The 24,005-nt window shown below is 39.7% G+C and overlaps 1 protein-coding gene across 1 annotated transcript in view; it reads left to right on the forward strand.

Annotated features, from left to right (window-relative positions):
• The first annotated feature begins 472 nt into the window (after positions 1-472).
• LOC128700448 (WASH complex subunit 4-like) overlaps positions 473-24,005 on the forward strand; it is a 121,467-nt gene continuing 97,934 nt past the window's right edge. Inside the window, exon 1 of the mRNA XM_070080571.1 lies at positions 473-613. Within this exon, the coding sequence (XP_069936672.1) occupies positions 488-613 (126 nt within the window). The 5' untranslated portion in view covers positions 473-487. The remainder of the gene's footprint in view (positions 614-24,005) is intronic.

Genomic DNA, 24,005 nt, shown 5'->3' on the forward strand with positions numbered 1-24,005 from the left:
AGTATTTCCATGCATTTATAAGTGGCAAAAAGGGTGTTCCACTTTACGGCAGTAGCCTGGAACCTAACCTGCCATATAAGTGGGCCCTACTGTATATTGAACAACCATGGTGACATCACACATCCCTGTATAAGTCCTGCCTTTACCGGGAGATAATCTCCCTCTCTCCTACATACTCTAACCTGGGCCTCGCTATCCTCATAAAAACTCTTCACTGCTTTCAATAACCAGCATTCTCTATCTACCCTATCATATGCCTTTTCCAAATCCATAAATGCAGCAAAAACCTCTTTACCCTTATCTAAATAATGTTCATCTATATATTTCACAGTAGACACTTGGTCTACACACCCCCTACCCTTCCTAAGGCCTCCTTGTTTGTCTGCGATCCTGCTCTCCATCTTTCTCCTAATTCTTTCAGTAATTGCTCTACCATACACTTTACCAGGTATACTCAACTAATATACTATTTATATAAATATTTGCCATGTTCTTCAACCAGGTGAACTTCACTTATCAGTTCTTACGACGGAAGTTCCACGTCTTCTCTCAGTTCCTGTACGATGAACACATCAAATCGCGTCTACTGAAGGACTTGCAACACTGGAGGCAGGTAATACACCTACCATCCGACTTACGACCAAGCTTGGTTCCGACCAACCGGTCGTAAGTCAAAATGGACGTAAGTCGAACCTTTGAAAATTGCTGACATGCTGGGTAGAGCATAATGTCAAACCTTACCTATATAAACTACCTACATAGTACTGTAATGTAATGTACAATCATTATTTCATTCTTTTTACCATAATTTACTTCTATTGATATATTTTAATTACTTATGTTTTGTATAATATGTATACATGGTAGCGAACTGTATTGTAAATTTTACATCTCATACAGTATCATATGTTTCTGTTATCTTTAAGTATTGTTGACACAGTGGAATGGGAGAATACCACTGGTAGTGTCTTCCTGCCAGAATGAATTATAACCTATACCCTAAGTAAAGAGAAACAACTTTGGAACGTGTAATAAATATCCGGCTGGCTGGCCGGGTGGGTGGGTGCTTGGCTGACTGGCTGACTGAATGTGGCTCTCTCTCTATCTGTATCTCTCTCTCTCTCTCTGTATCTCTCTCTCTCTCTGTATCTCTCTCTCTCTATCTGTATCTCTCTCTCTATCTGTATCTCTCTCTCTCTCTCTCTCTCTCTCTCTCTCTCTCTCTCTCTCTCTCTCTCTCTCTCTCTCTCTCTCTCTCTCTCTCTCTCTCTCTCTCTCTCTCTCTCACTCACTCTCACTCTCACTCTCACTCTCACTCTCACTCTCACTCACTCACACACACACACACAGGTACACATAAGTGAAGTTATCATACATAGCATAAATTACCTAGGATAACCCAAAAAGTCCAGACAATGCTATACAGTGGATCTGTGCTCCAGTGCCCTAAATTCAATCAGTCAAGTTTATTCTCTATAAAGATTACAGTGTGGGGTTTACAGATTTTGGATATTGTGTGGTTTACATGTTATAAAATACTAATTACAGAGGGGGCCACTAGGACACCTAGCATGGCTAGGCATTTCGGGCAGACTTAGATTAATTCTTAACTCTAAGTTAATACAGATTATGGAGTAAGCTGGTATTAAGGCTAAGTGACTACATTATAGTTTGTGAGTTTAGCAATGTAAATGCTATTGTTTTGGCACAATACACAGGTTCTATATTGTAATATCACAGACAAACTTATGACTAGTTAGGATTCATTATTTTATGATTAAGATTCATATTTCTGTGATTATAGTCAAGTGGGTGAGTGAGTGTAAGTGTGAACAGGTGGTTTTCAAGTAGTTAGTTGTCGGGGTGTATCAGGGAGATAAAGATGTTGTCTAACGGTAATTTTGAAGGTGATGAATGTGTCTGCAGTTCTAGAGCTTTCAGGTAGGGTGTTCCAGATTTTAGACCCTTTAACATACATAGAATTTTTGTAAAGGTTTAGTCGGACACGGGGAATGTCAAAGAGATGTGTGTGTCTGGTGTTATGCCTGTGAGTTCTGTCACAACTATCAAGAAAGCATTTTAGGTCAAGGTTAATATTGGAATTTAAGGTCCTGTAGATGTAGATTGCACAGTAGTAAGTGTGCATGTACTGAACAGGGAGTAAGTTTAGATTTATATATATGTACGTATGTACCACTACTACTACTACTACTAATAATAATAATCACTGAAGTGCATTAAATGTGTATAAAACATTATTATAGACATTTTGCTTAATCCATCTATGATTTTTTTTTCAAAATTATGTAATAAACATGCTACGTAACATATAAACATATAAATTAACAAATATGAGATGTTTTTCTGATCGGCTTGACAGAGTGAACAAAGACCATTTATGTCCAGGCTGGTAACAACAACAACAACAACTAGTTTGTTTACATAACTTGCGAACCTTCTACACTCTCATTCTCTCTTTCATTTATTCATTTAATATTGTTTACTCACATCTCACTCTACATTAAGACTACAGATATTTTAAGGTAAGTAATGAGTGATCACGATTATTATATTATAGTTTAATAATAATTTTTTTTTTCAACAAACCGGCCGTATCCCACCGAGGCAGGGTGACCCAAAAAGAAAAACAAAAGTTTCTCTTTTCAAATTTAGTAATTTATACAGGAGAAGGGGTTACTAGCCCCTTCCTCCCGGCATTTTAGTTGCCTCTTACAACACGCATGGCTTACGGAGGAAGAATTCTGTTCCACTTCCCCATGGAGATAAGAGGAAATAAACAAGAGCAAGAACTAGAAAGAAAATAGAAGAAAACCCAGGGGGGTGTGCATATATGTGCTTGTACATGTATGTGTAGTGTGACCTAAATGTTAGTAGAAGTAGCAAGACGTACCTGAAATCTTGCATGTTCATGAGACAAAAAAAAGGACACCAGCAATCCTACCATCATGTAAAACAATTACAGGCTTTCATTTTACACTCACTCGGCAAGACGGTAGTACCTCCCTGGGCGGTTGCTGTCTACCAACCTACTACCTAGGAATAATATTATTATTAAACTATAATAATTGTGTTCACTCATTACTTACCTTAAAATATCTGTAGTCTTAATGTAGAGTAAGAGATGAGTAAACAAGATTAAATGAATAAACGAGAGAGATAATGAGAGTGTAGAAGGTTCGTGAGTTTTGTTAACGAACTACTTGTTGTTGTTGTTACCAGCCTGGACACGAATGGTTTTTGTTCACTCTGTCAAGCCGACCAGGAAAACATCACATATTTGTTAATTTATATGTTTATATGTTACGTAGCATGTTTATTATATAATTCTGAAAAAAAATCATAGATGGATTAAGGAAAATATCTATATTAATGTTTTTTACACATTTAATGCACCTCAGTGATTATTATTATTTTATTATTTTATTTATTTATTTATTTATTATTTATTTGGACAAGTTACATAGATGTACAAAGAAATACAGTGGTTAACCCTTTGAGGGTTTTGGCCGTACTAGTATGGCTTACGACCCAGGGTTTTTGATGTACTAGTACGCCTAAATTCTAGCGCCCTCAAATCTAGGGAGAGAAAGCTGGTAGGCATACATATGAAAGAATGGGTCTTTGTGGTCAGTGTGCACAGTATAAAAAAAATCGTGCAGCACACAGTGCATAATGAGAAAAAAAAAACTTTGACCGTGTTTTTGGAATAAAACAGCGACTTTGCACTCTATTTTCGTATGGTATTTATTATTGTATTCTAGTTTTCCTGGTCTCATTTTATAGAATGGAAGACATATTACAGAAATTGAGATGATTTTGACTGGTTTTGCAATGAAAAGTACCTTGAAATTGAGCTCAAAGTAGCAGGAATATTCGATTTTTACCAAAGTTCAAAAGTAAATAAATCATGCCAAGCGTCCAATACTCATCAACTGGTGAGTCTAATATTCTTTCACAAGTGCGCTGATATTATTTATACCATTTCTACACTAATGCAGTAGTCTGCATAACAGTAAATCTTCTATTTTTTGTAAGAATAAAAATTCAAAGTGGAAAGCCAAAGAAATATAAGAGGGGCCTGGAGATGTCACTAACGAACAGAGGAAATGCTATTTTAGTGCCAAGAATGTCTTTCTTGTTTATTCTGGACCCTATTTGGAAATTGGCATCTTTTGAAATTTGTGTGAAATTGGCAAAATTGCTAAATTCTGACCACTGTATTGGATAGTTGAAATCAGTAAATGGGTGGTTTCTTGTACTCATTCAATGGAAAAAACGGAGTTCTAGAGAAATAGTTATGATTTTTGTCGACTAGTACACAGGAAGTGGCCAAAAATAGGGATAAAAGTGGGCAAAATCGCCGATGCATAAACATCGTCAAGACCGCTAACTTCGCGAGAGCATAATTCCGTAAGTTTTCCATCAAATTTCATACTTTTGGTGTCATTATGATTGGGAAAAGATTCTCTATCTTTTCATGAGAAAAAATAATTTTCTTTTTTTTTTTTTTGAAATTTGGCCAACCCTTAGAACAAGTCTCGGAGAGGGCCTGTCGACCCTCAAAGGGTTATGGGGCCAGTCATCCAATTTCTGGCGCTCTTTATAAAAAAATTGTTGCTTTTTTTGTTTACCGTCAGATTTTCTTAAGTTTTGGTGCACAAGACGAAGTGTTTTCTCTATTTCCTGTAAATATTTATCAATAAGATACCTCAAACAACAACTGAGAAAGGACTGATTTACTGAAAATGCCCTTTGGCAGGAAGGTATTCTTATATGGGACGTCGTAAGGTTGATTGGACACTTGGTGCCGAGAGAACAATGCTAATATGAATTTTTCAGTGTTTCCTTTCCTCTAAATAACTTTATTTCACAAAAAAAATAGTTTGTTAGTTCTTGGAATGTTGCAAAAAATATGCCCTTTACTCCCACATAAATCCCAAAGTATTTGGAATTTTTCCAAAAATGAATAATAGCAAATTAGAGAAATCATTATTCTACAATTTCTGTGAATATTATTCCATTTAATTAAGCAATAAAGGGGGAAATAAGCGAAATAAGTGAATAAGTTACTTCCAAGATATTGGCCTGGAACGCCGGCCGGCCGGCCGTCTCGAAAAAAAAAATTTTGCGAAAATCTCATTTGTTTCGGTGGGTTTCTTAGTAAACTGATGTTCTAGTGCAGTTATCCTCTTCAAAACACTGTTTTCTCTTACTCAAAGACCAGAGAATACGACATGGAGATGAATAACTCATTTATATCGAAATATTTCTGGTGGACTCTCTCCATATTATGGCCTATTTTATTCGGTCTAGAGTATATAACATGTTTGTATGTTATTTATAGTGTTTATTATATCATATTATATCAATTCTGATAGATAAATAAGCCATAGAGTTGATATAAGCGTAATAATGAAGTGATTTCTCCTGACACTCTGGAGCGGAAATACTGCTTGTGTTCCCAGATGGTTCCTGATTGGCTAGAAGTGCATATAAGCTCCACCTACTTTTCTATGATGCCAAATAGTCAATTATTATATCAGAAAGAATAATGCAAGAAAAAGCGATAAAAAACAAGGAACAAATTCCAAAAAATATATGGGCTGTGAGCAGATGTGCTGCCCACATCACCGTCACCATACCTGATATAAATGACTATAATTTCTTGTAGAAGGAGGGGTGTTAATGTTGCAGTTTAAAAACTGTAGTGTAAAGCACCCTTCTGGCAAGACAGTGATGGAGTGAATGATGGTGAAAGTTTTTCTTTTTCGGGCCACCCTGCCTTGGTGGGAATCGGCCGGTGTGATAATAAAAAATAAAAAAATAAATTTCTTGTAGAAATGTCATAGAACATTGATTCTTGTACCATTGTGTTGCCAAAGAGTTAAGCTATTTTTCTATATGAATAACTCAATTTCCATAATTTTTCTATTTTTTTTAAAGCGCTCAAAAAATTGGATGACAGGCCAAAAGCCTGTCATGCCAAAAGCCCCTTGTATGCAGAGCATTATGGGCAGGCTTAAAATTAACTTAAGATTAACTAAGCAATGATATATTCAGTGGTAAAAATTATAGTAAACAAATAACAATTAAGCACAAATGAGTATTTCAAAGTCAGGTCATTTGCTGAGTTGCTATGTATTCAGTGGAATGGAGTATTCTATTGGGCAATGTAATTAAAAAAAAAGTTTCATAGGGTCACAGGTTATACATTTATGAGATACAATTATTCAGTATTTATTTAGTTGTGGGTGAGTAAGTGATTTTTAAGAAGAGACTTGAATTTATAAACAGTGTTTCTTTTATATTATTATTTTGGCATCTTCAAGACCAGTTACACTCTTAATGAGTGGCTCTGAGACAGACAAGCAGACAGACAGGCACAGGTAGACAGAAAGACAGACACACAGGTAGACAGAAAGACACACAGGTAGACAGAAAGACACACAGGTAGACAGAAAGACATACATGCAGGTAGACAGAAAGACGGACACACAGGTAGATAGAAAGACAAACACACAGGTAGACAGAAAGATAGACACACAGGTAGACAGAAAGACAGATAAACAGACAAAGACGGATAAACAGACACAGAAAGATACAGACAAACACAAATATACAGGCAGACAGATACAGACAGGTTTATGTGCAACAGTGAAAACAAATAGAGAGTTCGAGAGTAAGAGCCTTTCTTGCCAGTCTCCAGTGCAAGATTCAGACTTCATCTTAGGGGCCATGGTGAAATTTACTGTCCAGTTAGTACAGTTAATATAGTATGATGCTGCTGATAGGACAGGGTTAGTCAAACTGATGCTGCCTGCATGACACATTGTCGCCGCAAGTATCATCAAATATTGTACAGAGGTATGCATCAGCCGGCCCAGCCCAGCTGCCAGATGCACGGTCGTAAGTCGAGTGGACGTATGTCAAGAAGGTCGTAAGTCAGATGGTAGGTATATTATCTTCTGCTCTGCTACCATTGCATTCAGATCTTTATATTCAGTGGAGTGTATTGCTATGATTCAAGATCTTTGCAGTCAGTGGAGTGTACAGTGGACCTTCCCTTTTTGTTGGGCTCTGTTTTCGTGAATTTCAGTTATCGTCAACTTTTTTCATAAAAATATTGGCTCAGTTTTCGTTACTTTCCTCTGTTCTCGTTGGTAGTACAGTACCTGTCTGAGTGCCGCATGCACACAAAGCCTCCCATACACACATTCTGAGGCAGTGTTGCTTTGTTTTGCGGTGAGTGAACATTATCCTACGAGGCCATAGGAAACATTTTGTAATAATTCATTGTTTTTTGCACTTGTTTATTCTGTGTGACTGCTAAATAAGCCACCATGGGCTCAAAGAAAGCTGTTACTGCCAGAAGGCGAGAAACATGATAGAATTCAAGAAAAAACTCATAGCAAAGTACCATAGTGGAGACGGAAGAGAGAGGGGAGAGTGTGCCTTCTTCAGTGACTCAGTGATTCTGCGATATGTACAACACTAAAGCAACAGAAAGTGATAAAGGCTATAGCGCCAGCCAATGAAAGAGTGTATCATTAACAGTGTAGCAAGTAAGTTAAGCGATTAAGCGATAGAAAAAGGATGACACGAAACTGACTTATCCAATGTTATTGAAGGTATATAGGGTCACTGACAAACATATGCTGCCCTGCCTATCTTCCACCACCCTAAACCAATGCCAGCATCTTCAAGGTACAGTAAGTGTAAATATTTCTTATTTTATTTTTTTTTATTATCACACCGGCCGATTCCCACCAAGGCAGGGTGGCCCGAAAAAGAAAAACTTTCACCATCATTCACTCCATCACTGTCTTGCCAGAAGGGTGCTTTACACTACAGTTTTTAAACTGCAACATTAACACCCCTCCTTCAGAGTGCAGGCACTGTACTTCCCATCTCCAGGACTCAAGTCCGGCCTGCCGGTTTCCCTGAATCCCTTCATAAATGTTACTTTGCTCACACTCCAACAGCACGTCAAGTATTAAAAACCATTTGTCTCCATTCACTCCTATCAAACACGCTCACGCATGCCTGCTGGAAGTCCAAGCCCCTCGCACACAAAACCTCCTTTACCCCCTCCCTCCAACCCTTCCTAGGCCGACCCCTACCCCGCCTTCCTTCCACTACAGACTGATACACTCTTGAAGTCATTCTGTTTCGCTCCATTCTCTCTACATGTCCGAACCACCTCAACAACCCTTCCTCAGCCCTCTGGACAACAGTTTTGGTAATCCCGCACCTCCTCCTAACTTCCAAACTACGAATTCTCTGCATTATATTCACACCACACATTGCCCTCAGACATGACATCTCCACTGCCTCCAGCCTTCTCCTCGCTGCAACATTCATCACCCACGCTTCACACCCATATAAGAGCGTTGGTAAAACTATACTCTCATACATTCCCCTCTTTGCCTCCAAGGACAAAGTTCTTTGTCTCCACAGACTCCTAAGTGCACCACTCACTCTTTTTCCCTCATCAATTCTATGATTCACCTCATCTTTCATAGACCCATCCGCTGACACGTCCACTCCCAAATATCTGAATACGTTCACCTCCTCCATACTCTCTCCCTCCAATCTGATATTCAATCTTTCATCACCTAATCTTTTTGTTATCCTCATAACCTTACTCTTTCCTGTATTCACCTTTAATTTTCTTCTTTTGCACACCCTACCAAATTCATCCACCAATCTCTGCAACTTCTCTTCAGAATCTCCCAAGAGCACAGTGTCATCGGCAAAGAGCAGCTGTGACAACTCCCACTTTGTGTGTGATTCTTTATCTTTTAACTCCACGCCTCTTGCCAAGACCCTCGCATTTACTTCTCTTACAACCCCATCTATAAATATATTAAACAACCACGGTGACATCACACATCCTTGTCTAAGGCCTACTTTTACTGGGAAAAAATTTCCCTCTTTCCTACATACTCTAACTTGAGCCTCACTATCCTCGTAAAAACTCTTCACTGCTTTCAGTAACCTACCTCCTACACCATACACTTGCAACATCTGCCACATTGCCCCCCTATCCACCCTGTCATACGCCTTTTCCAAATCCATAAATGCCACAAAGACCTCTTTAGCCTTATCTAAATACTGTTCACTTATATGTTTCACTGTAAACACCTGGTCCACACACCCCCTACCTTTCCTAAAGCCTCCTTGTTCATCTGCTATCCTATTCTCCGTCTTACTCTTAATTCTTTCAATTATAACTCTACCATACACTTTACCAGGTACACTCAACAGACTTATCCCCCTATAATTTTTGCACTCTCTTTTATCCCCTTTGCCTTTATACAAAGGAACTATGCATGCTCTCTGCCAATCCCTAGGTACCTTACCCTCTTCCATACATTTATTAAATAATTGCACCAACCACTCCAAAACTATATCCCCACCTGCTTTTAACATTTCTATCTTTATCCCATCAATCCCGGCTGCCTTACCCCCTTTCATTTTACCTACTGCCTCACGAACTTCCCCCACACTCACAACTGGCTCTTCCTCACTCCTACAAGATGTTATTCCTCCTTGCCCTATACACGAAATCACAGCTTCCCTATCTTCATCAACATTTAACAATTCCTCAAAATATTCCTTCCATCTTCCCAATACCTCTACCTCTCCATTTAATAACTCTCCTCTCCTATTTTTAACTGACAAATCCATTTGTTCTCTAGGCTTTCTTAACTTGTTAATCTCACTCCAAAACTTTTTCTTATTTTCAACAAATTTATAAAGTGTAAATATTTCTTATTTATAAATTACATACATTGTAGAGGAGAGACAGAGATTTTGGGAAATGTTGAGTGAATGCGTGGGGAGTTTTGAATCAAGTGTGAGACTAATGATGGTTGGGGATTTCAATGCTAAAGTGGGTAAAAATGTTATGGAGGTAGTAGTAGGTAAATTTGGGGTGCCAGGGGTAAATGTAAATGGGGAGCCTTTAATTGAGCTATGTGTAGAAAGAGATTTGGTAATAGGTAATACATATTTTATGAAAAAGAGGATAAATAAATACACAAGGCATGATGTAGCACGTAATGATAGTTCATTAGATTATGTATTGGTGGATAAAAGGTTGATGGGTAGGCTCCAGGATGTACATGTTTATAGAGGGGCAACTGATATATCGGATCATTATTTAGTTGTAGCTACAGTTAGAGTAAAAGGTAGATGAGAAAAGAGGAAGGTGGCAACAACAAGTAAGAGGGAGGTGAAAGTGTATAAACTAAGGGAGGAGGAAGTTCAGGTGAGATATAAGCGACTATTGGCAGAAAGGTGGACTAGTGCAAAGATGAGTAGTGGGGGGGTTGAAGAGGGTTGGAATAGTTTTAAAAATGCAGTATTAGAATGTGGGGCAGAAGTTTGTGGTTATTGGAGGGTGGGGGCAGGAGGAAAGAGGAGTGATTGGTGGAATGATGAAGTAAAGGGTGTGATAAAAGAGAAAAAGGTAGCTTATGAGAGGTTTTTACAAAGCAGAAGTGTTATAAGAAGAGCAGAGTATATGGAGAGTAAAAGAAAGGTGAAGAGAGTGGTGAGAGAGTGCAAAAGGAGAGCAGATGATAGAGTGGGAGAGGCACTGTCAAGAAATTTTAATGAAAATAAGAAAAAATTTTGGAGTGAGTTAAACAAGTTAAAAAAGCCTAGGGAAAGTATGGATTTGTCAGTTAAAAACAGAGTAGGGGAGTTAGTAGATGGGGAGATGGAGGTATTAGGTAGATGGCGAGAATATTTTGAGGAACTTTTAAATGTTCAGGAAGAAAGAGAGGCGGTAATTTCATGCACTGGTCAGGGAGGTATACCATCTTTTAGGAGTGAAGAAGAGCAGAATGTAAGTGTGGGGGAGGTACGTGAGGCATTACATAGAATGAAAGGGGGTAAAACAGCTGGAACTGATGGGATCATGACAGAAATGTTAAAAGCAGGGGGGGCTATAGTGTTGGAGTGGTTGGTACTTTTGTTTAATAAATGTTTGAAAGAGGGGAAGGTACCTAGGGGTTGGCAGAGAGCTTGTATAGTCCCTTTATATAAAGGGAAAGGGGACAAAAGAGATTGTAAAAATTATAGAGGAATAAGTTTACTGAGTATACCAAGAAAAGTGTACGGTAGGGTTATAATTGAAAGAATTAGAGGTAAGACAGAATGTAGGATTGCGGATGAGCAAGGAGGTTTCAGAGTGGGTAGGGGATGTGTAGATCAAGTGTTTACATTGAAGCATATATGTGAACAGTATTTAGATAAAGGTAGGGAAGTTTTTATTGCATTTATGGGTTTAGAAAAGGCATATGATAGAGTGGATGGAGGAGCAATGTGGCAGATGTTGCAAGTACATGGAATAGGTGGTAAGTTATTAAATGCTGTAAAGAGTTTTTATGAGGATAGTGAGGCTCAGGTTAGGGTGTGTAGAAGAGAGGGAGACTACTTCCTGGTAAAAGTAGGTCTTAGACAGGGATGTGTAATGTCACCATGGTTGTTTAATATATTTATAGATGGGGTTGTAAAGGAAGTAAATGCTAGGGTGTTCGGGAGAGGGATGGGATTAAATTTTGGGGAATTAAATTCAAAATGGGAATTGACACAGTTACTTTTTGCTGATGATACTGTGCTTATGGGAGATTCTAAAGAAAATTTGCAAAGGTTAGTGAATGAGTTTGGGAATGTGTGTAAAGGTAGAAAGTTGAAAGTGAACATAGAAAAGAGTAAGGTGATGAGGGTATCAAATGACTTATATAAAGAAAAATTGGATATCAAATTGGGGAGGAGGAGTATGGAAGAAGTGAATGTTTTCAGATACTTGGGAGTTGACGTGTCGGCGGATGGATTTATGAAGGATGAGGTTAATCATAGAATTGATGAGGGAAAAAAGGTGAGTGGTGCGTTGAGGTATATGTGGAGTCAAAAAACGTTATTTATGGAGGCAAAGAAGGGAATGTATGAAAGTATAGTAGTACCAACACTCTTATATGGGTGTGAAGCTTGGGTGGAAAATGCAGCAGCGAGGAGATGGTTGGAGGCAGTGGAGATGTCCTGTTTAAGGGCAATGTGTGGTGTAAATATTATGCAGAAAATTCGGAGTGTGGAAATTAGGAAAAGGTGTGGAGTTAATAAAAGTATTAGTCAGAGGGCAGAAGAGGGGTTGTTGAGGTGGTTTGGTCATTTAGAGAGAATGGATCAAAGTAGAATGACATGGAAAGCATATAAATCTATAGGGGAAGGAAGGCGCGGTAGGGGTCGTCCTCGAAAGGGTTGGAGAGAGGGGGTAAAGGAGGTTTTGTGGGCGAGGGGCTTGGACTTCCAGCATGCGTGCATGAGTGTGTTATATAGGAGTGAATGGAGACGAATGGTACTTGGGACCTGACGATCTGTTGGAGTGTGAGCAGGGTAATATTTAGTGAAGGGATTCAGGGAAACCGGTTATTTTCATATAGTCGGACTTGAGTCCTGGAAATGGGAAGTACAATGCCTGCACTTTAAAGGAGGGGTTTGGGATATTGGCAGTTTGGAGGGATATGTTGTGTATCTTTATATGCTTCTAAACTGTTGTATTCTGAACACTTCTGCAAAAACAGTGATAATGTGTGAGTGTGGTGAAAGTGTTGAATGATGATGAAAGTATTTTCTTTCTGGGGATTTTCTTTCTTTTTTGGGCCACCCTGCCTCGGTGGGAGACGACCAACTTGTTGAAAAAAAAAAACGTACATTGTTTATGTGAATAGGGTTGGTGGCTTCTGCTGCCACCTCCACTACCACTAATATGTACAGCTTCTCTCAGTGGCCCTTATAAACCCAACAACAGCAACACCACCACCACTTTCTCCTCACATACATAATGACATATTTTATTCATTCTAGAGTATTTACAGTGGTACCCCAAGTTTCCTACAGCTCGCAACTCCAACAATTATGTAAGTGTATTATTGTAAGTGCTTTTGTAAGTGTATTTTTGGGGGTCTGAAATGGACTAATCTAATTTACATTATTCCTTATGGGAACAAATTCATTTGCTAACAGCACTTTAACAGCCTTCTGGAACAAATTTTGTATGAAATTCGGGGTACCACTGTATCATATTTCTGTGGTATTAATATTGTTTATTATGTCATATTAGATGAATTGTGATAGATAAATAAGCCATGGATTATAGTTCTTCTCTATAAAATGTATTTTTTGTTTATGCTTTTGGATGTCTGAAATGGATTAATTGGACTTATGTTATTTCTTACGGGAAAAATGGTTTCAGTTTTAGTCGACTTCACATTTCGTCAGACTCTCTGGAATGAATTAAAGACGAAAAGGGAGGGTCCACTGTATTTCTATAAAAATATAAGACCATAAGAAAGCAGGAACATTGTAGCAGGTCTACTGGCCCATGCGAGGCAGGTTCAAGTCACCTCCCAGCTTAAACCAGTGACCCACCTAGTTAGATGAAGTCACATCCACTTAAGGAAGGAGCACAGCATCAGACCTATTAGCACAAGCTCGTCATGTCCAACTCATACCCACTCATGTATTTATCCAACGTATTTTTAAAACTACACAATGTTTTAGCTTCTATGATGGTGCTTTAGAGTTTGTTCCACTCATCCACAACTCGGTTACCAAACCAGTTATTGCCCTCTTATCCTCCTTTTCACTTTACAGGATGTCAGGGTACAATAAGTTGATGAAGTTCTAACTACTTTCATAGGGAGTCAAAAAAATCACAAGTAAAAATTTATGGCCTTTACTATACAGTTGACCCCCGGTATTCGATGGCATCGGTATACGTTAAATTCGGTATTCGATACATTTTAACACCAAAATTTTGCCTCGCCACTCGTTAAAAAACCCGCCACACGCGATTCGTCCGGGACGCGTCCACATGACTGCCAGTGTTTACAAGCCAGCCAGTGTGCTCGCATCTAAGCATACATTCGGTACATTCCATATTATCACAGTGTTTTTGGTGCTTGTTTCTGCAAAATAAGTCACCATGGGCCACAAGAAAGCTTCTAGTGCCAACCCTGTGGTAAAAAGGGTGAGAATTAGTATGGAAATTAAGAAAGATTTTGAAGGGTTTGGGGCTAACCCTGAGAAGCCTATGCCAGTTGTGGAATCCATTGTGCCTACTTCAAAAATTAAGGAAATGTGTGCAAAGTGGGTTGAGCTGCAAACCTTTATGGATGAAAATCACCCTAACACAGCCATTGCAAGCCGTGTTGGTGATTATTACAATGACAATGTTGTGGCCCATTTTAGGCAAATCATAAAGGAACGGGAGGTACAGAGCTCTATGGACAGATTTGTTGTACGACAGAGGTCCAGTGACTCTCAGGCTGGTCCTAGTGGCATTAAAAGAAGAAGGAAAGTAACCCCAGAAAAGGACTTGCTACCTCAAGTCCTAATGGAAGGGGATTCCCCTTCTAAACAATAAGTTCGACACTCTCCCCTCCCATCCCATCAATCATCACCAGATCTTCATTAAAGGTAAGTGTCATGTATTCTATTGTTAGTAGAGTACTACTAACTGTGCATGTCTTCTTCAGTTTGTGTGCATTAAACTTAATATTTCATGTGGTAAAACTTTTTTTTCATAGTACTTTTGGGTGTCTTGCACAGATTAATTTGATTTCCATTATTTCTTATGGGGAAAATTAATTCACCTTCCGATAATTTTGGCATACAATGAGCTCTCAGGAACAGATTAATATCGTATACCAGGGGTCCTGGAGTTTACCTGGAGAGAGTTCCGGGGGTCAACGCCCCCGCGGCCCGGTCTGTGACCAGGCCTCCTTAGGTCAGTGTCCCAGGATGCGACCCACACCAGTCGACTAACACCCAAGTACCCATTTTACTGATGGGGAACATAGACAACAGGTGGAAAGAAACACGTCCAATGTTTCTACTCTGGCTGGGAATCGAACCCAGGCCCTCGCCGTGTGAAGCGAGAGCGTTAACCGCCAGGCCACCAGAGCACCACTGTATTGTTTCTTAGAACGCAGCAATAATAAAATGCAGTGGGCCCTCGCCTAACAATATTAATCCGTTCCTTAGAGCTCATTGTTAGCCGAAATTATCGTTAGCCGAGTTAATTTTCCCCATAAGAAATAATGGAAATCCAATTAATCCGTTCCAGACAGCCAAAAGTGTTAAAAAAAATTTTTTCATGAAATATACATTTCCCTACAAAGAAAACAATAAAACATGCACAATAACTACATAAATAAATGTTAAAATGACACTTAGCTATATTGAAGAGTATTGATGAGTGATGAGACACTGTTTTTCTTGAACACTCTGCGATTTTCAGAGTGATACACCAGTAAAGACTTCACTTTGCAATCCCCACTAGCATTACAACAGAACATTATAGTTACCCTGTCTTTCATAGGCTTGTGTCCTACGAGTGCATTTTCCTCCTGAGTAATGTAGGTCCTGTTTGGCATTTTCTTCCAGAACAGGCCTGTTTCGTCACAATTGAACACTTGTGGGATGAATTTTTCTGCTTCGCCATGCCTTATCACACTGTGTATACCACTACAATTCTTAAATCTCTCAAACCAACCTTTGCTGGCCTTAAATTCACCAATATGAGCACTAATTCCAGGCATTTTTTCCTGTTCACCTGGGTGTTAGTTGACTGTTGTGGGGCGCATCCTGGGGGACAAGATTAAGGACCCCAATGGAAATAAGTTACAGTCCTCGATGATGCACTGGCTTTCTTGGGTTATCCTGGGTGGCTAACCCTCTGGGGTTAATCGTTTCTCGGTAATTGTTTCACGTTAAGCCACACCAACAATACTCTCTCCACATCTTTGAGTAGTACAGCTGATGGTGGTGGAGCAACAGCTGACTGTGGTGCAGCAGCAGCTGATTGTGGTGCAGCAGCAGCTGACTGATCCAGCAACAGCTGACTGGTCCAGCAACAGCTGACCGTGGTGCAGCAACAGCTGACTGATCCAGCAACAGCTGACTGGTCCAGCAACAGCTGACCGTGGTGCAACTAATGCTGACTGATCCAGCAACAGCTGACTGGTCCAGCAACAGCTGACTGTGGTGCAGCAACAGCTGACTGATCCAGCAACAGCTGACTGATCCAGCAACAGCTGACTGGTCCAGCAGCAGCTGACCATGGTGCAGCAACAGCTGACTGGTCTAGCAACAGCTGACCATGGTGCAGCAACAGCTGACTGGTCCAGCAACAGCTGACTGGTCCAGCAACAGCTGACAGTGGTGCAGCAGCAGCTGACTGTGGTACGATAGTATTTCTCACCCTTTTTACCACAGGGTTGGCACTAGAAGCTTTCTTTGGGCCCATGGTGGCTTGTTTAGCGGTTACAAGCACTATAAACAATGGAATAATACAAAATGTATCGAATGTATGCATGCAACGAGCCACCCTGGCTTGTAAACAATGACAGCAGTGCTGGATGGACAGGTTCGGGACGAGTCATGTTGGTCAGAAACAGATGATGGTGATGCAGCAGCAGCTGACCATGGTGCAGCAGCAGCTGACTGTAGTGCAGCAGCAGCTGACCGTGGTGCAGGAGCAGCTCACCGTGGTTCAGCAACAACTGACTGTGGTGCAGCAGCAGTTCACCATGGTGCAGCAGCAGCTGACTGTGGTGCAGCAGCAGCTGACAGTGGTTCAGCAACAGCTGACTGTGGTGCAGCAGCAGTTGACCATGGTGCAGCAACAGCTGACGGTGGTGCAGCAACAGCTGACCGTGGTGCAGCAACACCTGACTGCGGTATGATAGTATTTCTCACCCTTTTTACCACATGGCTGGCACTAGAAGCTTTCTTTGGGCCCATGGGGCCCATGGTGGCTTACTTTTATTTATTTATTTATTTATTTAAAAATTTGTGCACACATACAGAGGTACAAAAAATACAGAAAAGAGCAGTATGCCAAAGCCACTTATACTATGCATAGCATTACGGGCTGGCTTAAAATTAACTTAAGATGAACTAAGCAATGATGACATCGGTGATAAAACTTTAATGTAAACAGATTACTATAAAGCACAAGTGAGTATTACAAAGACAGGTCATATGGTTGTATGCATTGTTGTACATTCAGTAGAATGGAGTATTCTGTTAGGTAGTGTATTTAAAAAATAATAAAGTTAGATTGGGTTTTAGGTATTACATTTATGTGATATAATTGTGAGAAACATTTAAGATATACAATTTATAAGGTTCAGTTATTCAGTATTTATTTGGTTTTGGGTGAGTAAGTGATCTTTGAGAAGAGACTTGAATTTATAAACAGGTAGTGTTTCTTTTATATTTACAGGTAATGAGTTCCAGATTTTAGGGCCTTTTATGTGCATTGAGTTTTTGCAAAGTGTGAGATGGACACGAGGAACATCAAAGAGTGATCTGTGCCTTGTGTTATGGTCATGTGTTCTGTTGAGGTTGGCAAGGAGATGTTTGAGGGGAGGGTTAATATCAGAGTTAAGTGTTCTATGTATGTAATAGGTGCAGTAATAAGTATGAATGTTTTGTATGGTGAATAGGTTTAGTGTATTGAATATTGGTGGAGTGTGCTGCCTATAGTGAGAATTTGTTATCATTCTAACTGCAGCCTTTTGTTGGGTAATTAGTGGTCTGAGATGTTTACTTGTTGTTGAGCCCCATGCACAAATTCCATAGGTGAGATAGGGGTAAATAAGAGAGTGATATAAGGCCAGGAGGGCTGACTGTGGAGCATAGTACCGTATCTTCGATAGTATGCCTACAGTCTTGGAAATTTTCTTAGAAATTTGTTGTATATGTGTATGAAATTTGAGTCTATTATCAAGGTGGATTCCTAAGAATTTTCCCTCTGTTAGCTTTGTGATAGGTGATCCGTTTATCATTATGTTAAGAGGGACATCTGTAGCTCTGTTACCAAACTGAATGAAGTAGGTTTTGTCAATGTTTAGTGTAAGTTTGTTAGTCCTCATCCAGGTAGATATTTTCTGTAATTCGGTATTTACAGTATTGGCTAGCGTGACTGGGCTCGGGTGGGAGAAGACGTATGTAGTGTCATCTGCAAATAGTGTGGGTTTGAGTAATTGCGAAGCATTTGGTAGGTCATTTATGTATAGGAGAAAGAGAAGAGGGCCAAGGACACTTCCCTGTGGGACACCAACTGTAATTGGTTGTGCAGAAGAGTTTGCCCCATTTGCATACACATATTGGCTTCTGTTGCTGAGGTATGACTTGAGGTAGTTGAGGGAGTGCCCTCTTATACCATAGTGTGACAATTTTACGTGGAGCAAGTCATGGTTAACTGTATCAAAAGCTTTACGTAAGTCAATGAAGATCCCCAGTGGGACTTCTTTTTTCTCTATTGCAGTGTATATATGTTCTAGCATGTGTATAATAGCATCATTAGTATTTTTATTTGGCCTGAATCCAAATTGGCAGGGGTTGAGTATGTTTTGGGAGATAAGGTAGGAGTAGATTCGTTTATGAATTAATTTTTCGAAGATTTTTGAGAGAGGGTGTAAGTTGGATATTGGCCTATAGTTATTCAACTCTGTTTGGTCTCCTCCTTTGTGGATCGGGGTGACCCTTGCTATTTTGAGTACTGTGGGGAAGGTGGAGGATTCAATGGATTTGTTAAAGAGTGTTGCAATGATTGGTGATAGCACTTGTGACACTTTTTTGTATATAAAGGGTGGTAAGGTATTTAAATCTCCTGCCTTGTTTTTTAGCGTGTTGATAATAAGGGAGACTTCGTATGGGTTAGTCGGAGCTAGGAACAGTGTGTTCGGGTAGTTGCCAGTGAGGTAGTCATTTGGTGGGGTATCTGAGCTTGGGATTTTATTGGCAAGGTTTTGTCCTATAGTGGAGAAGAAGTCATTGAGTCTGTTTGCTGTTTCTGTTGGTGGGAGTTGGGGTTCATCTGATTTTGCTAATTTTATTTCGCTATTTCGTGATATCTTTTTTGTTCCTAGAATTTCTGATAGGGTTTTCCAGGTCTTTTTTATATCACCTCGTAAGTTGGATAATCTGTTCTCATAATACAATTTTTTTGCCCTTCTTATCAGGCTGGTTAGGATTGACGAGTAACGTTTTGTTTGGTCTCTGGTTATGTGACCCATTCTGTACTGTTTTTCATATTGGTGTTTTGTATTTATGGATTTGAGAATGCTGGGTGTTAACCAGGGACTGTTCAGTCTCTTAGCTGTCATCTGTTTAGTTTTTTTAGGGCAGTGCTTGTTATAGAGGTATTGGGTCTTTTTTAGAAAATTATTAATACATTCGTCAATATCTGTATAGATTTCTAGCTCAGTGTGCCAGTCAATGTTTGCTACTGCTGTTGTGAAGTTATTAATGGCTGCCTCATTGTGAAGTCTGAAGGTGACTTAGCAGTTACAATCACTATAAACAATGCAATAATACAAAATGTATCGAATGTATGCATGCAACCGGCCACCCTGGCTTGTAAACAATGACGGCAAGGCAGCTGAGGCGCTCAGGCTGGATGGACAGGTTTTGGAGAAACCACATTGGGCGAGTTTTTTATCGTTAAGCGGGCCAAAATTTTTACACTCGAATGCTTCGTTAGGCAGATTTAACATTATGCGATGCGTTCGTTAGGCGAGGGTCCACTGTATTAAGATTTCCTCTCATATCTTACAAGTGTGCAATTATATTTACAAATAACTATGTACAGGACCTTAAGGTTTCATTTCCAATCACACGAATAAAGTTACTAGTCATTTCCCAGAGGTAATGACTAGTATATATATACATATACATATATATACATACCCCTCTGGGTTTTCTTCTATTTTCTTTCTAGTTCTTGTTCTTGAAGAGAAGTTGCAGAGATTGGTGGATGAATTTGGTAGGGTGTGCAAAAGAAGAAAATTAAAAGTGAATACAGGAAAGAGTAAGGTTATGAGGATAACAAAAAGATTAGGTGATGAAAGATTGGATATCGGATTGGAGGGAGAGAGTATGGAGGAGGTGAATGTATTCAGATATTTGGGAGTGGACGTGTCAGCGGATGGGTCTATGAAAGATGAGGTGAATCATAGAATTGATGAGGGGAAAAGGGTGAGTGGTGCACTTAGGAGTCTGTGGAGACAAAGAACTTTGTCCTTGGAGGCAAAGAGGGGAATGTATGAGAGTATAGTTTTACCAACACTCTTATATGGGTGTGAAGCATGGGTGATGAATGTTGCAGCGAGGAGAAGGCTGGAGGCAGTGGAGATGTCATGTCTGAGGGCAATGTGTGGTGTGAATATAATGCAGAGAATTCGTAGTTTGGAAGTTAGGAGGAGGTGCGGGATTACCAAAACTGTTGTCCAGAGGGCTGAGGAAGGGTTGTTGAGGTGGTTCGGACATGTAGAGAGAATGGAGCGAAACAGAGTGACTTCAAGAGTGTATCAGTCTGTAGTGGAAGGAAGGCAGGGTAGGGGTCGGCCTAGGAAAGGTTGGAGGGAGGGGGTAGAGGAGGTTTTGTGTGCAAGGGGCTTGGACTTCCAGCAGGCATGCGTGAGCGTGTTTGATAGGAGTGAATGGAGACAAATGGTTTTTAATACTTGACGTGCTGTTCGAGTGTGAGCAAAGTAACATTTATGAAGGGGTTCAGGGCAACCGGCAGGCCGGACTTGAGTCCTGGAGATGGGAAGTACAGTGCCTGCACTCTGAAGGAGGGGTGTTAATGTTGCAGTTTAAAAACTGTAGTGTAAAGCACCCTTCTGACAAGACAGTGATGGAGTGAATGATGGTGAAAGTTTTTCTTTTTCGGGCCACCCTGCCTTAGTGGGAATCGGGGAGTGTGATAATAAAAAAAATAATAAAATAAAAATCTCCATGGGGAAGTGGAACAGAATTCTTCCTCCGTAAGCCATGCGTGTTGTAAGAGGCGACTAAATTGCCGGGAGCAAGGAGCTAGTAACCCCTTCTCCTGTATATATTACTAAATGTAAAAGGAGAAACTTTCGTTTTTCCTTTTGGGCCACCCCACCTCGGTGGGATACGGCCGGTGTGTTGAAAGAAAGAAAGAACTATGTACAGGACCTTAAGGTTTCATTTCCAATCACACGAATAAAGTTACTAGTCATTACCCAGAGGTTTTCAGATCTCTGGTGAATATATCAGATAGTTGACATTTGACATAACACAGATAAGTTCCCCAGGACCTAGGTAGTAGGTTGGTAGACAGCAACTGCCCAGGGAGGTACTACCATCCTGCCAAGTGAGTGTAAAATGAAAGCCTGTAATTGTTTTACATGATAGGATTGCTGGTGTCTTTTGTCTGTCTCATAAACATGCAAGATTTCAGGTACGTCTTGCTACTCCTACTTACACTTAGGTCACACTACACATACATGTACAAGCATATATATACACACCCCTCTGGGTTTTCTTCTATTTTCTTTCTAGTTCTTGTTCTTGTTTATTTCCTCTTATCTCCATGGGGAAGTGGAATAGAATTCTTCCTTCGTAAGCCATGTGTGTTGTAAGAGGCAACTAAAATGCCGGGAGCAAGGGGCTAGTAACCCCTTCTCCTGTATATATTGCTAAATGTAAAAGGAGAAACTTTCGTTTTTCCTTTTGGGCCACCCCGCCTCGGTGGGATACGGCCGGTTTGTTGAAAGAAAGAAGAAGTCCCCCATGAGCACCTTATGTATAATCTAAGGGACTTCCAAGCAATGCCCCTTGTTGATCGGCTGCTACTGACTGTAGTTAGGGAGGGGTGACCTGACATAAAGTAGGTCATATGACATGCGCTTAGGCCTTAGAGGATGAGCGTGTTAACCAGAAACTGGCTGTTACCAAGTGCTTCACATATCCCACTTTTACACCTAACCTAAATAATTTTACTATTTACATAAATTTACATGATTCCATTTGGTAACTTTATATGAGGCCACAGATAATATTATACAATTGGACTTGTTTTTTTTAGCTAATAACAAGCAAGTTCTCAATATAATATTAAGTGATATTGGCTCGAAGTAATTCATAAGCCGACCAGGCGTAACACAGTGCTTTCCTATATCCTTCCTGATCTGATTTTTTTCATCTTAAAACCATTGCTGTGTGTCCTGTCTTGGCTAGATATTTTTAGCATGCTATTTACATTCCCTTTATTTATTCCTGTTTTCCATTTATATACCTCAGTCATATCCCCCCTAATTCTATGCCTTTCTAGAGAGTGCAGATTCAGGGCCTAAATCTGTCCTTATAGGGAAGATTTCTGTTACTTGGGATCAACTTTGTCATCCTCCTTTGTACGTTTTCCAGAGCTTTTATATCTATTCTGTAATACGGTGACCGGAACTGTACATCATAATCTAAATGAGGCCTCACCAAGGATACATAGAGTTGAAGAACAACCTGAGGACTTCTATTATTTATGCTCCTTCATATAAAGCCAAGGATTCTGTTTGCTTTATTGTGAACACTTATGCACTGTTGTCTTGGTTTTAGATTACTGCTAACCAGAACTCCCAAATCCTTGTCACAATCAGTAATATTATGTTCTACATTATTTAGTTTGTGTGGCATGGTTATTTTCTTGTCTAATGTTTAGAACTTTGCATTTGTCTGTTTTAAACTGCATCTGCTACTTCTCCAACCACTGCATCAGTCCATTCCAATCTTCCTGGAATGCTCTAATGTTCTCATTAGAAAGAATTAGGCGACTTATTTTGGTGTCATCAGCAAACTTGCTTGTGTCAATATTTATTCCCTCGTCAATGTCGTTTATATAAATTATGAACAACAAAGGCCCCACCACTTACCCCTGTGAAACACCACTTGTGATGTGCATCCACTCTGATATCTCCCCATTGATGCAAACTCTCTGCTGCCTCTACCCAGGAAAAAACTTCACCTCCTATTCCATGTGCCTTGATTTTCCTCAACAGCCTCTAATGTGGAACTCTATTAAAAGCCTTACTGAAGTCCATATACACAATACTATATTCATTACCATGATCTACCTCCTCAAATACCTTGGTGAAAAAAGTTAGTAAATTTGTAAGGCAGAAACACCCTTTTGTAAAACTATGATGAGATTCTTTAATCAATTTATGCCTTTCAAGATGGCTCTGAATTGCCTCACAAGTATTGATTCCATAAACTTTCCCACTATTGAGATCTATAGTTCAAACCTAAGGACCTGTCTCCTGCTTTGCCATTTTCCACTTCTCTGGCACTATGCTAGTTTGTAGTGGTATGTTGAAAAGACTAGCCGAAGGTTTGCTAAGGTCCTCTTTACATTCCTTTAAAACCCATACAAATAGTTCATCAGGGCCTGAGGATTTCTTTGGTTTTAATTTCTCTGGTTGTCTGAGGGCCTTGTCACTAGTTACCCTAATCATACATAGTTTATTTTCGTCCTGTTCTACACAATTTATTATTTCTGGAATTTCCTTAGTATCTTCCCGCATTAAAATTAAGAGCAAATAAGAGTTAAAAATTTCACACATTTCCCTTTCCCTGTCAGTGATCTGACCTGAGCTACTTTTGAGTGGGCCAGTCTTGTCCCTAATCTTATTTGTATATACCTGAAAGAAATCTTTTGGGTTAGTCTTTGAATCGCTTGCTTGTCTTATTCCCTTTTTTATTTTTCTCTGTAACTGAATATATTGATTTCTTAACTACCAATGCCCTCTTTTGATATGCCTAAATATGCCTCTCTTTAGGCCTATGAGATGTTTTAATCCATTGTTTATCCATTTGGGATCATTTTTGGTTGATCTGATTTCCCTACTTGGAACATAAGTTATCTGGGCAGCTGGAACTGTGCTCTGAAAAACATCATATTGACAACCAACACCACCTACCTGACCCATAGCCAGGTCATTCCAGTTTAGCCCACCCAGGTAATTTCTCAGTCCCATGAAACCAGCTAAGTGGAAGTCTGGGACAGAGGCTTGATTGCAGTTATTTGAGTAATTCCATGATATATTGAAATTAAGTGACTTGTGATCACTCCCCAAGTGCATCATTAACCTCAAGAT

Source organism: Cherax quadricarinatus, unplaced genomic scaffold (assembly GCF_038502225.1).
Source record: "Cherax quadricarinatus isolate ZL_2023a unplaced genomic scaffold, ASM3850222v1 Contig612, whole genome shotgun sequence".
In the NCBI taxonomy this organism is placed as follows: domain Eukaryota; kingdom Metazoa; phylum Arthropoda; class Malacostraca; order Decapoda; family Parastacidae; genus Cherax; species Cherax quadricarinatus.